We start from the raw sequence: 16,323 nt of genomic DNA on the forward strand, positions 1-16,323 counted from the left end.
AAAATACTAAGGTGCTTCGATTCCATCTTTATCAAGAAAACACGTGAACCAAAATTTTATATAATCCCTAGCGTATTTTTCTTTGACATTTTATAGCTACGGATATAGCAATTTATAGTTGAAAGGAAACTGCTTCCCCTAGAATCTGTCTTTACCTCCCATGGGTAGGCGTACACCACAGAATGATAATCCCTGCTTCAGACGGATATTAAATTTAACATGTCATATAAAATAATAAGTAAGAAATATATTTTCTTAAGGATTATAAAATAAACAATGAAATCCTAATTTTATATGAGTTGCCTAACGTGACTCATAAGTGTCGATTCTCATCGCCAAATCCATGACCTGTAATTCAATGGCTAAATTTTGTTTTGCAATTATTACCCAAGAGCACTATCAAACCGTGTGTAATATACGATGAGATCGCGAATAAATTACCACGTCATCTTTGACGCGCATGCGCAATGCTTCTAAACATTATGCAACTTGAAAAATTCGCAATACAATGATCGTGATAAGTGTTAAATTTATAATATACGATGAATTTAAGTATATTTAATTATTTTATTGTAAAAATTGTATTCTAAACGCACGACCGTAACCGAGAGTATTTAGACCATAATATCCTATGTGTGAATTGTACTGTTTTTGATGTTAGCTGCTAATGCAATTATTTGATAAAGCAAATATTATTAACAAAATACTTTATTTAGAGCGTTTTGGTTAATATAAGTTCGATTTATATCTATATTTACGACTCTATGACGGAAAGTGTGAATTATATCAGGAATGTCTGAAATAATAAATAACATGCTAAAACATATTAACAGTAACGGCGGATATTTGCTTTACAATATAATTTTCTACATACAACAGTTTTAAAGAGTGCTAAAAAATAAAAAAGGTTATTGATTGAATTATTGACATTATTGTAAAAATATGAAACAAATATTTAATACCTAATTTTTATTTTTACGTAAATTCGTAATTATAATATAGTACTCAAAGATCGACTTTAAATAAATTATATAAATACAGAATGTATATTATAAGTAAACATGAAATATTACACTTTCAAAAGTGTTCTTGTTATTAGGGATACTTGAGTGGCATTATTATACTAATTCATGTATTTTCTAACCCTATGTTTGGTTCCCTTTCATGCGCACACAAGTAATTATGAATATGCAGGAACTGGTTTAAATATTAATATATATGTATATATATATACAGGAAAAAACACGTAGGACTATGAAACAAGTTTGAGATAAAGTATCATATCCCTAATGAAAAAGCTGTGAGCTTGGACGTGTTTTTCGCAGAACATGTGATCGTTTTAAGCTTCTCAAAAACACGTAGAAACTAATCATTAAATTAGAATATTATGTTATGTAATGTGTTTAGTTGTTATACATACGTATAGTATGTTATAATCATATTGTAATGTTTGTTATCCTAAGGGATGTGACTTCGCAGCCAGTAAGACTCAGGTGAAAACTAGTGAGAATTTAGATTAGATTATATTACATATTGAGACAGACTATGATTGGCGAGATGTTTTTTTCCGAAAGGTGGTGAAAAACTTGTTGAAGAATAATGTTGGGCCTTACGATGCTATTTGTCTTCCGTTGATGTAATGTTTCCCGTGACCGTTTCGTAACAAATAAATATTCATTCAATCCTTGCGTGTTATTTATGGAGGTAACCCTTTAGTTCTAATCGTAACGTAATCGTAATTTATTATTTTTGGTCACAGATTTTAACGCGAGTTTCAAGAATTAGATCCAAACTATTATTTTTTTAATATATGTATATAGTCTTTATAAGCGATAGTAAAAATATATTTAAATATTTTATCAATGTAAAATTATTTAAATACTATGAATTTCATCGAAAATAAAAAGAACTACCCAAATAATTGCATCTATTGATTGAATTGATTCTCAAAACATCATCATTTCCTGATCTATGGAAATGCACAAAAGTCACTCCTATTCATTAAAAGGGTGACAAATTATATATAAATAATTATAGACCAGTCGCAGTTTTGTCAGCTCCTGCTAAATTATTTGAAATAATTATTCATAAATATCTCTATAATCACTTTCGGCAAGTTTTGTTAGACCAACAGCACGGGTTTCGTCATGCCCGTTCCACTGTTACTAACCTTCTGTCGTTCACCAAAACGGTGACAACTTCTCTCGATGCGGGAATTCAAGAAGACGTCGTGTATACAGATTTTGAGAAAGCCTTTGACAAAGTTTGTCATAGGTTATTATTAAATAAATTGTCGAACCTCGGCTGCTCAGATAATTTAACTCGGTTATTCTCGAGTTATTTAAGCAATCGTAGACAGTTTGTAACCTATGGGGGACGATTGTCAAAAGAATATTTTACCCCTTCGGGAGTTCCTCAAGGATCCAATCTGGGACCTCTGCTTTTTGTGTTATTTATTAATGACTTAAATACAGCAATTAAAAATTCAAGTTTTCTTCTGTACGCAGATGATTTAAAATTATATAAATGCATTCGATCTGTTGTGGACTCCTTCTCTCTACAGTGATTTAGACTCTATGTGGAGATGGGCTTCCATTAACCGTCTGCCATTTAGTGTCATAAAAGTGCCATACTGTGTCATTTTCTCGATCCCGTTCGCCATCAGCTTATTTCTACCATCTCGGTGGTAACATTTTGACTAGAGAAACTTCCACTAAAGATCTCGGAATCACTTTCGAGAGCAAATGGAGGTTCTCTCTACACATACACGACGTCTGTGATAAATCTTCCAAGATGCTTGGCTTTGTTATGAGGAATGCCTTTCACTTTGACGATCCGTCAGTTATTCGCATCCTCTATGACACCTTAGTTCGTAGCATTCTTGAATCGGGATCTATAATTTGGAATCCCCGAATAGCCAAATATTCCATTTTAGTGGAAAAAATTCAAAAAAGGTATTTAAGACACCTTTACAAAAGGACATTTGGTTATTATCCGTACTTATATCCCAGCGCCTTTCTTTTAGGAGCGTTGGGATATGATTCGCTGAGTTCTCGCAGAAAGCGGTATGTCGCTAAGCATTTTTTCAAATTACTAAAAGGTGCTGTCGACTATCCAGCTATTCTCGAGAAATTCCAGTTTTGGGTTTCGGAACATTCGAGATCGAGAATCACTATCGAGACCTGTTTTGATGACCGTTAGGGTTAGAACATCCGCACTTGCCGACTCGCCTATAGCTGTGGCCATCCGGTTCCTTAATACGCTGGCATTACATATAGACTTATTTAATGTTAGCTACGAGGATCTGATCCAGTTTATATCATTTAATTTTAATATTTTATAATTTTTTGTTATGTTTAAGTATTATTATATTTATGTATATATACGTTTTTTTATGTTTTATAAATTTAAAATTTGTTTTCGACCATCGTGGCGCATTGGGGTAACCTGTTAGGCCACGATGGTCTTAATTTAATCTAAAAATAAATCTAAAAATAGTATTATGTAAATCCAATATAAATGAAAAATGAATTCACCGTTCATTTAATCATAAAAACGTTGAAAGAAAAGAAAAGAATTATAGTATTTGTCTGTTTTTCAACTTGATCTAAAAGATAATTTCTCATGTTAAGCAACTATTCACGTCAATGACGAAAATATATTTTTTTTTAATTTGAGAGCAGTGGAACAGTGAAAGAAGTTTATATTTATTTTATTATCTGTTTTATCAAGCGCGTTATCAAATCTAAGAATAATCCTAGTTGTTCTAACCATCCAGAAATAGCCCAGACACTCAGGATGACGAACTCGTCTGACACGCGACATTCTTTCTTAATTGGCCAAAACCCTTCATGAATCATACTTGAACCGTAATCTGATACGTCGAATATATGCATACATATAACTTCAACGAGCAAACTGTGCATTGTGTGGATTTTACGTATCACAGTATATCCTATAACACGTTGTCATTATACCACTTGAATAGTTTTGCTATGTGGATGCGCTTCATTAACCATTTTCACAATATAGGTGTACAGATAGTCCAAAAAGTATCTAACATAAAATATATTCAAAGATGGATACAAGGCGTAAACAAACAGATGATTTTTATTATTCGGTTGCCAACGACACCGTTTTCGATAGTCAGATTTGTCTAAACAATATAAATTGACTTACAAAAATATAATTATTATTCAAATGTATAACGTTCTTTGTTTTATTTTATTTCAGCTGCTTCTTATCGAGGTCCAGGAGCTGATGAACCTCCAGAGCATTATGCCGCAAGAGTGGCATTCACTGGAACGTCTAGAGCTCTTGGACCAGCATGTGTGGCAGCTGGAGTGTTGATGGCAGCTATTGGTGCTATTTTGTGTGCTTTGGCCAGAAGAGCGAGGCGTAGAGCTGTGGGATTTCATTGTCCACTCCATGGTGATTTCTTCCCGCTGAGTCCTGCTGCCACTGCGAGAACTATCGGTGAGAATTTATTTTTATTATTCATGGTAGCTAAGTACAAGTATGAGGTTATTTCAATGAAACTATTATACTATCTATCGCTTATTGGCATGGTAATGAGGTTATGAACAAGGTAAATTACATCGTGAATAAGTGATGTTCATGATAAAAAAATAACTAAAAAGTAAACTCTGGTGTCACCAGTTCAAAGATCGAATAACTTTTAAAAAAAAATGATGGTGTATTTTATTAAAAAAAATGAAAGGAATAATTTATTTTTACACCCATTTAATGTACAAGAATACCATGTATCATGCATTGGTTTATTCATCGCATCATCGCATGTGGTTAGCGTTCTGGCAGTGTTATAGGTGTCTTTTCATCGCGATAGCATATTTTATTAATACAGGAACATATTACATGTAAACGTGGATATGTATGGTGTCTGTGTGTATATTTATATAATTTTAGAACAATATACAATTATAACATGAAGCTGAAGTGAAAGGGTCGAGCTTAATGGAACGAAAGTATGTAATCATTTTCGCAGTAGATTTCTTTATTAAGATAACAAATCGAAATCTCAAGAGTGAGAGAATGATTCATGACAAAGCTGAAAGGAGATTTTGAACAATGAGCAATTTCAATCTTAAAATTTCGCACAATTATTATACGTAAGTACGCGAGTGCTTTCGCTAATTAAAGAGACTTAAACGCTTTTTCTAATACATGGACCTAAAATAATCATAAAAATTTATGACTATAGTAAATTTAAAATAAAAAATATTATATACATAACACATAAAAAATATAATTTGCATAAATATTTGATTTCGGTCGGATCCAATATATATATTAATACTTTTATTTTTAAACTCTGCTACATCTGCAAAATACATTAAAATAAAAACATTACGCCTGTGAATTTAATGCCTTGTTTACCGTCTCTGGTGAATACAGGTCAGGATTGGAAACAAACGAAAATATTTATGAGAAATGCGAGATGGAAATTATATTTTTTGTAGTATACATGTAGGTATGATACAAGCTTATCTTATATTCCGGAATTTCCATTTAATTGTATATATTTTATGTTGATTACCTCAAGCATTCAAACATCAAAAGATAATAATTGGAAACAGAGAAAGACTCCAGGCTATGTTCTAAAATTACACATTTAATATTAATATATTTACACAAACATGTTTGTTGTTATATGCCGATATTAAACAATATTCCAAAATATAAGTGAACAAAAGCAATGTATGACCTTCCAGTGAAAGCTCTTGAAAAACACACAGTTTTTTCATAAAACCGTTAACCGTTTAAGAAACCTTGGAAAGGCTTTGCCGAAGGCATTTTACACATTAGTACGATTAATCTCAGAGTTCAAGGTTGAATTTAGTCAACAAATGGGTAGCAAAAGTTAGTCGCAAAACGGTACAGTTTCATTATACAATATAACTATAATTAATAGTATGGTATTGAACGATACTTGATTTAATATAACATGATGATTAATTGTGTAATGTTTTTATTTTTAATAATAATTATAGTTTAGGTTAGGTTAAGATAAAATTTATTATTAAAATGCTATTATATTTTTTTTAGGATTTTTAGCTTAGGGATTACATCTATACAGCTATAATCAAATATTGGTTAAAAAAGAGAAAGTATTGGTTTTAAATATAATTGCTTTTACAAAAGATTTAAACATATTTGTTTGCTTCTAGATTTAACTATGTTTTTTATATCGTCATAGGTTACAAAAAATGATTTTTGAGTTGAGTTGAGTAGTCAGAATTACTTGATATTTTTGATACAAAATTTTCACAATATACATATGCATCAGATTGATCATTTTCACATAAAAATAAATTTAGCTTAATTACTTGAGTAATTTAGCTAAATTTATGAGTGCTTGAAATAAGATAAGTTTAAAAGAAATACAGTTAAAATTACTGTATCAATAGTAATAATAAAATATCAATCAAACACTAAAGTATTCACAGAAAAAAGCTGATATGTAATTGTCCCGTTTCCTGTGCGTAAAAATGTAGTGTCAAAAAATATAAATCCATGTATATCTGACAATGACATACTGATGTTTAGATTTAAAAACTGGGTGGGACTTCTCTGTTAAAACTCAATATATAAAGCCTCAAATGTGTATGTATTTATTTGTAGGTATACACAAATGATGAAAACATTTCTTAAAATAGATTCTTATGGACATTACATTAAATTCTAAAAATCTTTTTGTGTGTTCAATAGTTTTACCGTTCGTTAAACGTTTTGTATGAATTAGGTCTTATTTTTCTTTATTTAAAGATATTGCAATATAGAAAAGGGATGCATTTATTATCCAATCGTAAATTTAAAATAAAGTGGACGTAGGAATGACATCAACACTAGTATGCTTACCGTTTAGTATTAGAAATGACATACTCAAGGTTTAGAACACTACCTAGTTTTAGTAATGAAATGAGCAACGTGCTTCATCATAGTTGTGGGATCATAATTTATTACAATATAGAAATTTTATGCAGTAAGGCATTGAAGATGTTTCTCAGCTTTTCTAGCAAATTGTCTGTTTATTAAATTTTATAAATCCTACCCGTTCTTATATACTTCATCACGATTTATTCCCGAGACATATTGCGATACGAATCTCGAGAGTCGTATCAGCATGTATGTCCAGAAAAACACTTTATAAAGCTACTGTGCGAATTAATTAGCAAGGCTTGCAGTATTATTCCATGTACTTTTTGCAAGAATATGGAGATTTAATAGCCCTCCAATAAGGTGAACGCATTGTAGCTCTGTTAAGGAAATATGCGCGTTCTCCTTTCTGGTTTACGATCAAAAGTTCATTGTCGATGACCTGGTTTGAAGACTCGAAAGCACTGGAGGTGTGATAATGAAATTCCATACTTTTACATTTTTAGCACGACTAATCAAGATTTATATCTAGAGTAGTTCTAAGATACTACCTTGTCAACCTTGCGTGGCAAATGGCCGCCACAATTTTTTGTATAATATTCGTCTTTCCTTTTTTAATTATTCCCTAAAATTATGTAATTGTTTTTTTATATGTACATCTCCGTTATTTCGCGCTGCGCAGGTTATGGAATTCTCTTGGTTTTAGGCTGTTAATTCTAAAATAAAAAATAACTACGATGTTAGTTAAATATATATTTATATATATATATACACGTGTGACACGTTGATATAATAATTAACAATCGCTATGTTAATTTTGTATTTTAAAACAATTAGCAATAACGACGCATATCAACCGTCACTAATTCTCGCAAAGCGTTTCGAATCGTCATTTTGTTTTTCTCCTGCTCGTGAATCGTTTCCATTTTCTATTTATTTCTTTTAAAATGTGGACACAACCGTCACATATAAATATAAATTACGGTTCGAAAAGGTTGAAATATTAAAACATACAAAAAAATCAACCTTGCTGAAGTATATTATCATTATATTTTTATTTTTTTTAAGTTGACATTCCAAGATTTGTTATTTTTTCCCTTATCGTTGTTTATAATGTTTGAGCATATGTTATTAAGCAAAAATAAAATGTTGATAAATGTAATAATAACACACGTACGCTTAACTTATCGCAATTTAAACGAGAAAAATAATATTTACATGAGAATTTCGCGTTATTTTTGCAAGTGTAAAATACGAGATCTTTGTCTGGTTATAAGCGCTTTATATTTACTGTTTTATTATTAAAAAATATTATTATTAGATATTTCGCATCAAAACTGCGTAGTATATTAAAAACATTTCAAAGAAATACGTTATGAATAATATCAAATATTTTTAATGTACAGTAAACTTAATTAAATATGGGAAAGCTACGCTTTATGTTTTATGTTTTTTTATTCTGTAAGACGATAAACAAAAATATATAATTACAATAACCTAGCTTCTTGTTATAATGAAAATTATTGCTATTAAATTAATTAGGCGTCATTATGTTAATGAAATTTTAATTTTATTTACGACTGCACGATAATTGTCTTAATGTTTTCTTGATCGAAAATAGTATTACAATTCCCAAGGATATGTACCACACAGCCCATAGCAGAGAAATCATTAATGCGAGTAGTGCTATCTATATTAGTAGAATTCTGTCTTGGTTTGTTAGGCGAATTTTATGCATGAGTTTAATATGCATCTTTGGAAAATCAACTCTACAGTGGCCTTCTAGTAGACTTAAAATATGACTGTCTGATCAGTGACAGGTTGTATTATATTATATCAAATTTCGGCTAATGTTCTATTTCTGTCTTATTTTGTGGAATTTGGTTGTTTTTATAACACCAATAATTATTATCTTCATTTAATCGAAATAAGTTCTGTAGTTAATTATTTTTGTTTTAATTGAAAAAGCGTTCCCGTTTATTGCGTTATGAAGGATACATTTTAAAATATGGTAGATCTGTTCTAATATTTTATTTTCAAGTTATTATATTTATTAGTTCATACATCATTATTTGCTTCTCAAACAGTTAACATTTATTTATGACTTAACGGGGTTTTACTATTATATATGCATTTACCTATAGTATACTTTATCGCAACTTTGCATTGCCTCACGACAAAATTGCGGGTCAATCAACCAGTTTTGTTAACTCACATATACATATGTGTATATTATACACCCTTGGAAATAAAGTACCGTTTAATCAGTACACGCAAAAGTTCTACAGTCACCACTTTTTCTCCACATGCGAAATTACGTAAAAATCGCGTGCGTACTGGTGATGAAATTCGTTCTTTATGTTGTGGTGAAAATAATTGTTTAAACGGTTGTATATAATAGATCAAATTGGCACATTTGCTATAAAAAAAAACAAAAACAATAATATGTTCCAAGTTCGTTTCATATAATCAAAAAGTAATGTTATATTTTCCACAATTCAATATAGCTATGTATAATGTGAAATAATTTATTTAATACTTGAATGCGAATGCTTTTAATACGATAAAATATATTATTTCATTATGATTTTTTCAACTTAATCATACAATTTGTAGACTGAAGTAATCGCACGAAATATGTTTATTTTGCAATGATAAAGAGATACATTTGGCAACTTAGCGTGATGTAAATATATTAAAAATTCAGTCATATGACTATCATAAAACGCTTTGATTGTTTTGTTATATAATGCTATAAATCATACCTATATATAACATTTTTGAGATAACGGCGCTAATTAAATTAGGCATATTAATACAGCACAAGTGATATAAAATATGGTTAAGTAGAAAAAAGAGGCCTAAATACAATTGTCTGTGTGAAAAACATATGACCGATTATTCATGATATATATTCATTAAATTGTATATTTCATTGAATTAAATAATTCTTTGAAAACGATATATGTATTTTAGATACATATATACAATAAATGTAAGAGCGAAAGGCGATTATACAGTTTTTCCCATTACTTGTGTTGTTAAAATATTAAATTAAAAATTAATCTAAAAGAGTATTATATCATTGTTAAAATGCGAAAGCGTTGAGAAATGTCTGTCATTTTCGTGCTCTGTTTGCTTATCTTTGTTTTATTTAACTATTTTTTTGTGATTTTTAAGATGCTCTCACATGGCGTCACATATCACGTGAGAAACGCAAAGCTTATTCAATGTTTTTTTATTTTTCTTTTCAGCTGCCATAGAGAAAGGAGAGTCCAGATGGCGACAATGGTGCCCAGCAGCTCCACAGTGTCCAAGGAGTCAGACATCTTCGACCAGAAGTTCTCCAGCTGCTGCTTGTCCTGCTCCATTGCCGTTCCTAGTCACGACGGGATCGATCAGGTCAGCTAAATATTTATTTATTTAATAAATTATATTTATACTTATATTATAACCAGCAGATTTTTATGGTTAGTGTTTTTTTATCAAGAGTAAATAATAATCGATACAATTTCATTTAGTTTTTTTCACATTGCTTCAAAAATAGAAAAGCAATATTGCCTTAAGATAATATATTTTTCCTCTTGCTTAACAGCAGTCATGCAATGCGTCTTCTCAGGTACCTCATTCTTGCATGGAATAATAGATTTTCAATAAAAACAAACTGGAAGGAGGTGGCCATATTACAGAGTTTTTATTTTAATATTATTACATATAGTGCTTCTTATTTATAACTATTTCTCGATATTTTCATATTTTTTGAGAAATATGAAGGCTTATAAAGAATGCACTTAAACTGTTTTTTGTTAAGAAACAAATTTAAACGAATATTTTTAAACGGTTTATAACCGCTGCAGTTTTAAAGAAAAACAGTGGTTTCAATCTGATAAATTTATAGCTACATTCAAAGCAGGTAGTACAAATATTTTTGATGTTATTAAATTTTTTTATAAATATTAATCAATATTTCATTAATCGAGAAATAAAAAACACTACTCATAAAATTAGTATAAATTAACCGATTTTTTAAAAATTATAATATATATATTTTAATTAAATTTTATTAAAGCATATTATTCAGACCTCCGCAAAATTAATCATTTAGTTAAAATTAATTGTTTCAAGTGCAATAATAAATATTTTCCTGTACTTCCTTATTTACATAAATATTTATTGAAAGATACTGTATAATCCTAAAATATTGTTATTTACCATATTTTTATTTACTCGCTAGTTATTAGTATTATATCGATTCTCTTTTGAACCAGAAATATAAAAAATAGGAACTATTAGTTCTATTTTCTGACATAACTAAAATTAAAAATAATAGTAAAATAACTAAAATTTTCACTGTTTTTGCACTGAATTCCATATTGAATTTATTTATTTATAAAACTATAGTCTTAAATATATGTATGTACTGTATCGTGCATTTTTTTACATTCTTTAAATAAATAATATATAATATAACATTTATTCCTCTACAAAAGCGACTGTATACTACTTTATGTACATATTATCCGTTAATTATCAATTACACAATTTATAGTCCACAAGAGGTTGTTCGTGTAGCGTTTTTTGTGGTGTGTCTTTTGCGATTTTTAGTGTGACATAAAAGTAAAATTGTCTTTCTTGGAATATATATATATATATATACATATACATATATACCTTTTATATGTAGGTAGTTCGGCGTCCTATTTTTTTCCAGGAAAATGAAGAAAGAAATCAATTTCGACGCCATTTTATTTTCAATTCGCTTTCCAGTTGAATATGTAAATAATAGATAGGACGCTTTTTATTATTTGTTATTTTCGAAAAGCTGTTTACATTTATTGTTATGTTATATATATTATAATAAGAGACCTCGTTCATTATTTCCATAACAATTATTTAATAGAACTAATAATTGTTGTATTATTTTATTATTAATAATAATTATTTATTAAATAATACAAAAGTTGAACTCAGTATCAAAAATTTTTCTGTAAATCAACTCATTAACGTACGATTCATTATTTTCCCTACATATCTCTATGTAATGGCCATACATTTTTTTAATACATATCTAAATCAGAATTTAAATATTTTCGACCTGGAGTGTGATGAGATCTCGTATACTGGCTTTCATTTGCTGGGAAGCTTAAAATGTGTTCTTTTTATCTTCACCGGTTTTCCGAGAGGATCCGGGTATTTTCCCGCGACCGTATGTTTTACCTTTTTCGCTATTTAGAGCCTGAGATAACCATCCAGCAGATAAATTGAAAGTATCTCAAAAATTTTTTTTTACAAACAGCAACAGTGCTTGAAAATATTTAATGTTCGCTTTTCTCATAGGTATTTCACAAGTTCTGGGACGTCTTTGTTGTATATATTGAGTGAGAGATAAGGGTGTGCGGAACGCATATAACGCATGCCCTTATCTCTCACTCACTCTCGTCACCTAACACGCGAGCGAGCGAAAGAGAATGTATCTCACCGTACGCACCTGAAATGATTCTGCATTAAATAAATAAAATTGATATAGAACAACAGGTCCCATTATCATATCGATTTCCCACAATCAGATTTGGCTTTCAAACTCGGTTGCACTTTTACCGGTATTGTGACGACTTTTGATCCGTTGGAAGCTTTCCAAAAAAGCTCTCGCCCGTGACGCGCGAGCTTTCGCGGTGCATTCAACTGCACATTTCGTAACTGAACCCGTAACGCCGACGCACGCAGACTTGCGTCATCGATGTACACAAATCGATGCAACCCATATAAATGTACGCATAAAAAGCACCCCTTATATTGCGTAAAAGCTTGTCGGTGCTCTAAATTTGGCCGCTCGGGAAAGTTTATATATTCGAACCTTAAACTTCTCGCTATGACCTTCGCCATGGAGTAACGATTTCTCGTGTGTTACGTATTGCGCGATTTGAATAAGAAAGTATGCTTTTTTTATATACGCTTTATGTATTTTATGTTTGTATTATATTGAAACAGGGTACCGTCGGGCGATTTGACACTTGGCCAAACGAAAGCGTATACCGGCAATTTTTCTTGAAGCTATTTTTGTAATGCGACATTCGATGGCGCAGTTGGGATGCTTTATCACTATGATTTATTGTCATTATCTCTTCGTTGAATAGCAAAATCTATAAATTTACATATTAATTAATAACGTAATAATATAACCCAAAGACTTGGTCCATAAATTTTGAAACAAAGCAAATAACTATTGTATTAATCAATGATCTCTGACATCGTTTCTAACAATATATATTTATATATATCGTTTATTTAAGTAGTATTTATTAGAAGTGAATATATCTCACCCTAAAAATAGTAGCATTTTAGATTGATTGGTAAAGCCATCGTATTTTTATTTATCTACTGTATTCAAATAAAATTAGTACAAGTATAGTATTAATAGATTCTACTAAATATTACATTACAAATATAGTATAGTGTATTGATTGACGTGATATTTAAGCATACTAAATAATATAATATATAATACAGAAGTACTTGAATCTCAAATGAACTTTGAACATAAATAAAAAGCATCATTTATTATTCAATGGTAAAGAATACATGCAAAGTTACTTCATTCTAGGAAATATATCGAGCTTTGATTATGCTTCCATTATTTTTACACAAAACTTTTATTATTTATGTAAATAATTCAATATTCTCGAATCGAATGTTTAAAATAAATGTTCTCTCCTCAACCTTGCAACGAGATTACGACTTATTTTTTATTCAGTCGTAACCCGCAAGTCATAAATTATTCAGAAAGCATTAAACTAAAGTTCAAAAGGTTATCATGCGTATCTCAGAGGAGTATACATATATCTGTGAAATTTTGATCCTAGATGCAAAAGGCGATCAGAGGTTCACATCGTTACTGTAATATGGAAACAAGTTTAATTCGCTTGTGACTCAGCGGGAGTTCCTATGGGACAGTTTAAAATTAACCTCGGTCGTTTCACGCACACAAGCCTTGTATAAATATTAATACAAATGGATATCACGTGTGTGTTCAAAGCGTGCTTTGGGTTTATTTTAGGGTTTCGTAGGGTTGAAATTCATAGCGGAACTTTGGATATTGAATTGTATGTATAAAACGCAGAGCAGAAGAACCTGCGTAGTTTAGATGTGGATTAAATATATTCAAGATATGATATAAAATATTTTTTCTGTATCTGTATAGAGCAAAATATAATGTTCTTATAATAAAGCGTTGTTTATTACATATGTAACTTGCAGTATTGAGTAATTTATTAATTTGACCAACAGCACGGGTTTCGTCCTGCCCGTTCCACTGTTACTAACCTTCTGTCGTTCACCAAAACGGTGACAACTTCTCTCGATGCGGGAATTCAAGAAGACGTCGTGTATACAGATTTTGAGAAAGCCTTTGACAAAGTTTGTCATATGTTATTATTAAATAAATTGTCGAACCTCGGTTGCTCAGATAATTTAACTCGGTTATTCTCGAGTTATTTAAGCAATCGTAGACAGTTTGTAACCTATAGTGGACGATTGTCAAAAGAATATTTTACTTCTTCGGGGGTTCCTCAAGGATCCAATCTGGGACCTCTGCTTTTTGTGTTATTTATTAATGACATAAATACAGCAATTAAAAAAGCAAGTTTTCTTCTGTACGCAGATGATTTAAAATTATATAAATGCATTCGATATGTTGTGGACTCCTTCTCTCTACAAAGTGATTTAGACTCTCTGTGGAGATGGGCTTCCATTAACCGTCTGCCCTTTAGTGTCGGAAAGTGTCATACTATGTCATTTTCTCGATCCCGTTCGCCATCAGCTTATTTCTACCATTTTGCGGTGGTAACATTTTGACTAGAGAAACTTCCACTAAATATTTCGGAATCACTTTCGAGAGCAAATGGAGGTTCTCTCTACACATACACGACGTCTGTGATAAATCTTCCAAGATGCTCGGCTTTGTTATGAGGAATGCCTTTCACTTTGACGATCCGTCAGTTATTCGCATCCTCTATGACACCTTACTTCGTAGCATTCTTGAATCGGGATCTATAATTTGGAATCCCCGAATAGCCAAATATTTCCTTTTAGTGGAAAAAATTCAAAAAAGGTATTTAAGATACCTTTACAAAAGGACATTTGGTTATTATCCGTACTTATATCCCAGCGCCTTTCTTTTAGGAGTGTTGGGATATGATTCGCTGAGTTCTCGCAGAAAGCTGTATGTCGCTAAGCATTTTTTCAAATTACTAAAAGGTGCTGTCGACAATCCAGCTATTCTCGAGGAATTCCAGTTTTGGGTTCCGGAACATTTTCGAGAATCACGATCGAGACCTCTTTTGATGGCCGTTAGGGCTAGGACATCCGCACTTGCCGACTCGCCTATAGCTGTGGCCATCCGGCTCCTTAATACGCTGGCATTACATATTGATTTATTTAATGTTAGCTACGAGGATTAATTTTAATATTTTATAAATTTTTGTTATGTTTAAGTATTGTTATATTTATGTATATATACGTTTTTTTATGTTTTATAAATTTAAAATTTGTTTTCGATCATCGTGGCGCATTGGGGTAACCTGTTAGGCCACGATGATCTTTATTTAATCTAAAAAAATAAAATAAATAGGTAATAAAAAATAATTTATTAAATAAACGATTCAATGATTTACATATTTATACATTTTATATTATAAGAACAAGCTTTGAAGGATTTTTTTGTAAATAAATAGGCTTCGAATTAGTATGACTTTAAAATCTATGTTGTCCCAATCATATTTTTTTTCATATATGATATTTCCAAAAATGTTTCTATAAAATAATTTACCCATAAAATCATATGAGTTAATAATAAATACATAGTAAGTATCTGCAGCTTGCTGTTTTATTTATTTTGGTATTTTTTTTAACATATCACAGGATTATTATTATTTAGCTTCGAAAACATTCAATAAACATTGATTGATACTTTCCGACACCTTTCAATTAAACCAATTTTATATGCCAAAGAATAGCTTTTGCATCATATATCTATATATATATTTTTAAAAGAACACTTTCAGTTAATATATCATACGAGATAAATGTGTATTTTTATGAAATAAACACATATATAATTTAATACGTACATAAATACATATATGTATGTATACATATATAATTGACTGATCAAGCATTTTGCGAAAAAAACAAGAAAGATCTCGAACAATTTTCGTTTTTAGACAAGTGACGTAGAGATTTTTTCACTTGGCAATCTTAGATATATCGCTATTAGTATTACAAAATTTTATATTTGCAAAAGATAGTCGTACAGATATATATTTCTTTTTAAATCAGAGAGAGCTGTTGAAAGGCGTTACACGATTATAATTATTTGTATAACATTGGCAAGTTTTCAAAATAAACACATATTTGTTACAAATATTTTTA

The 16,323-nt window shown here is 30.3% G+C and overlaps 1 protein-coding gene across 4 annotated transcripts in view; it reads left to right on the forward strand.

The window, feature by feature from the left end:
• LOC148229773 (uncharacterized) overlaps nucleotides 1–16,323 on the forward strand; it is an 80,804-nt gene that overhangs the window by 58,461 nt on the left and 6,020 nt on the right. For all 4 annotated transcript variants that reach the window (XM_088198861.1, XM_088198862.1, XM_088198859.1 and 1 more), the window contains 2 exons: nucleotides 4,234–4,476; nucleotides 10,152–10,299. In XM_088198861.1, coding sequence (XP_088054987.1) covers nucleotides 4,234–4,476; nucleotides 10,152–10,299 — 391 coding nt within the window. The remainder of the gene's footprint in view (nucleotides 1–4,233; nucleotides 4,477–10,151; nucleotides 10,300–16,323) is intronic.

Source organism: Plectrocnemia conspersa, unplaced genomic scaffold (assembly GCF_051122295.1).
Source record: "Plectrocnemia conspersa isolate PC_06_02 unplaced genomic scaffold, ASM5112229v1 ptg000011l, whole genome shotgun sequence".
Taxonomy (NCBI): Eukaryota; Metazoa; Arthropoda; class Insecta; order Trichoptera; family Polycentropodidae; genus Plectrocnemia; species Plectrocnemia conspersa.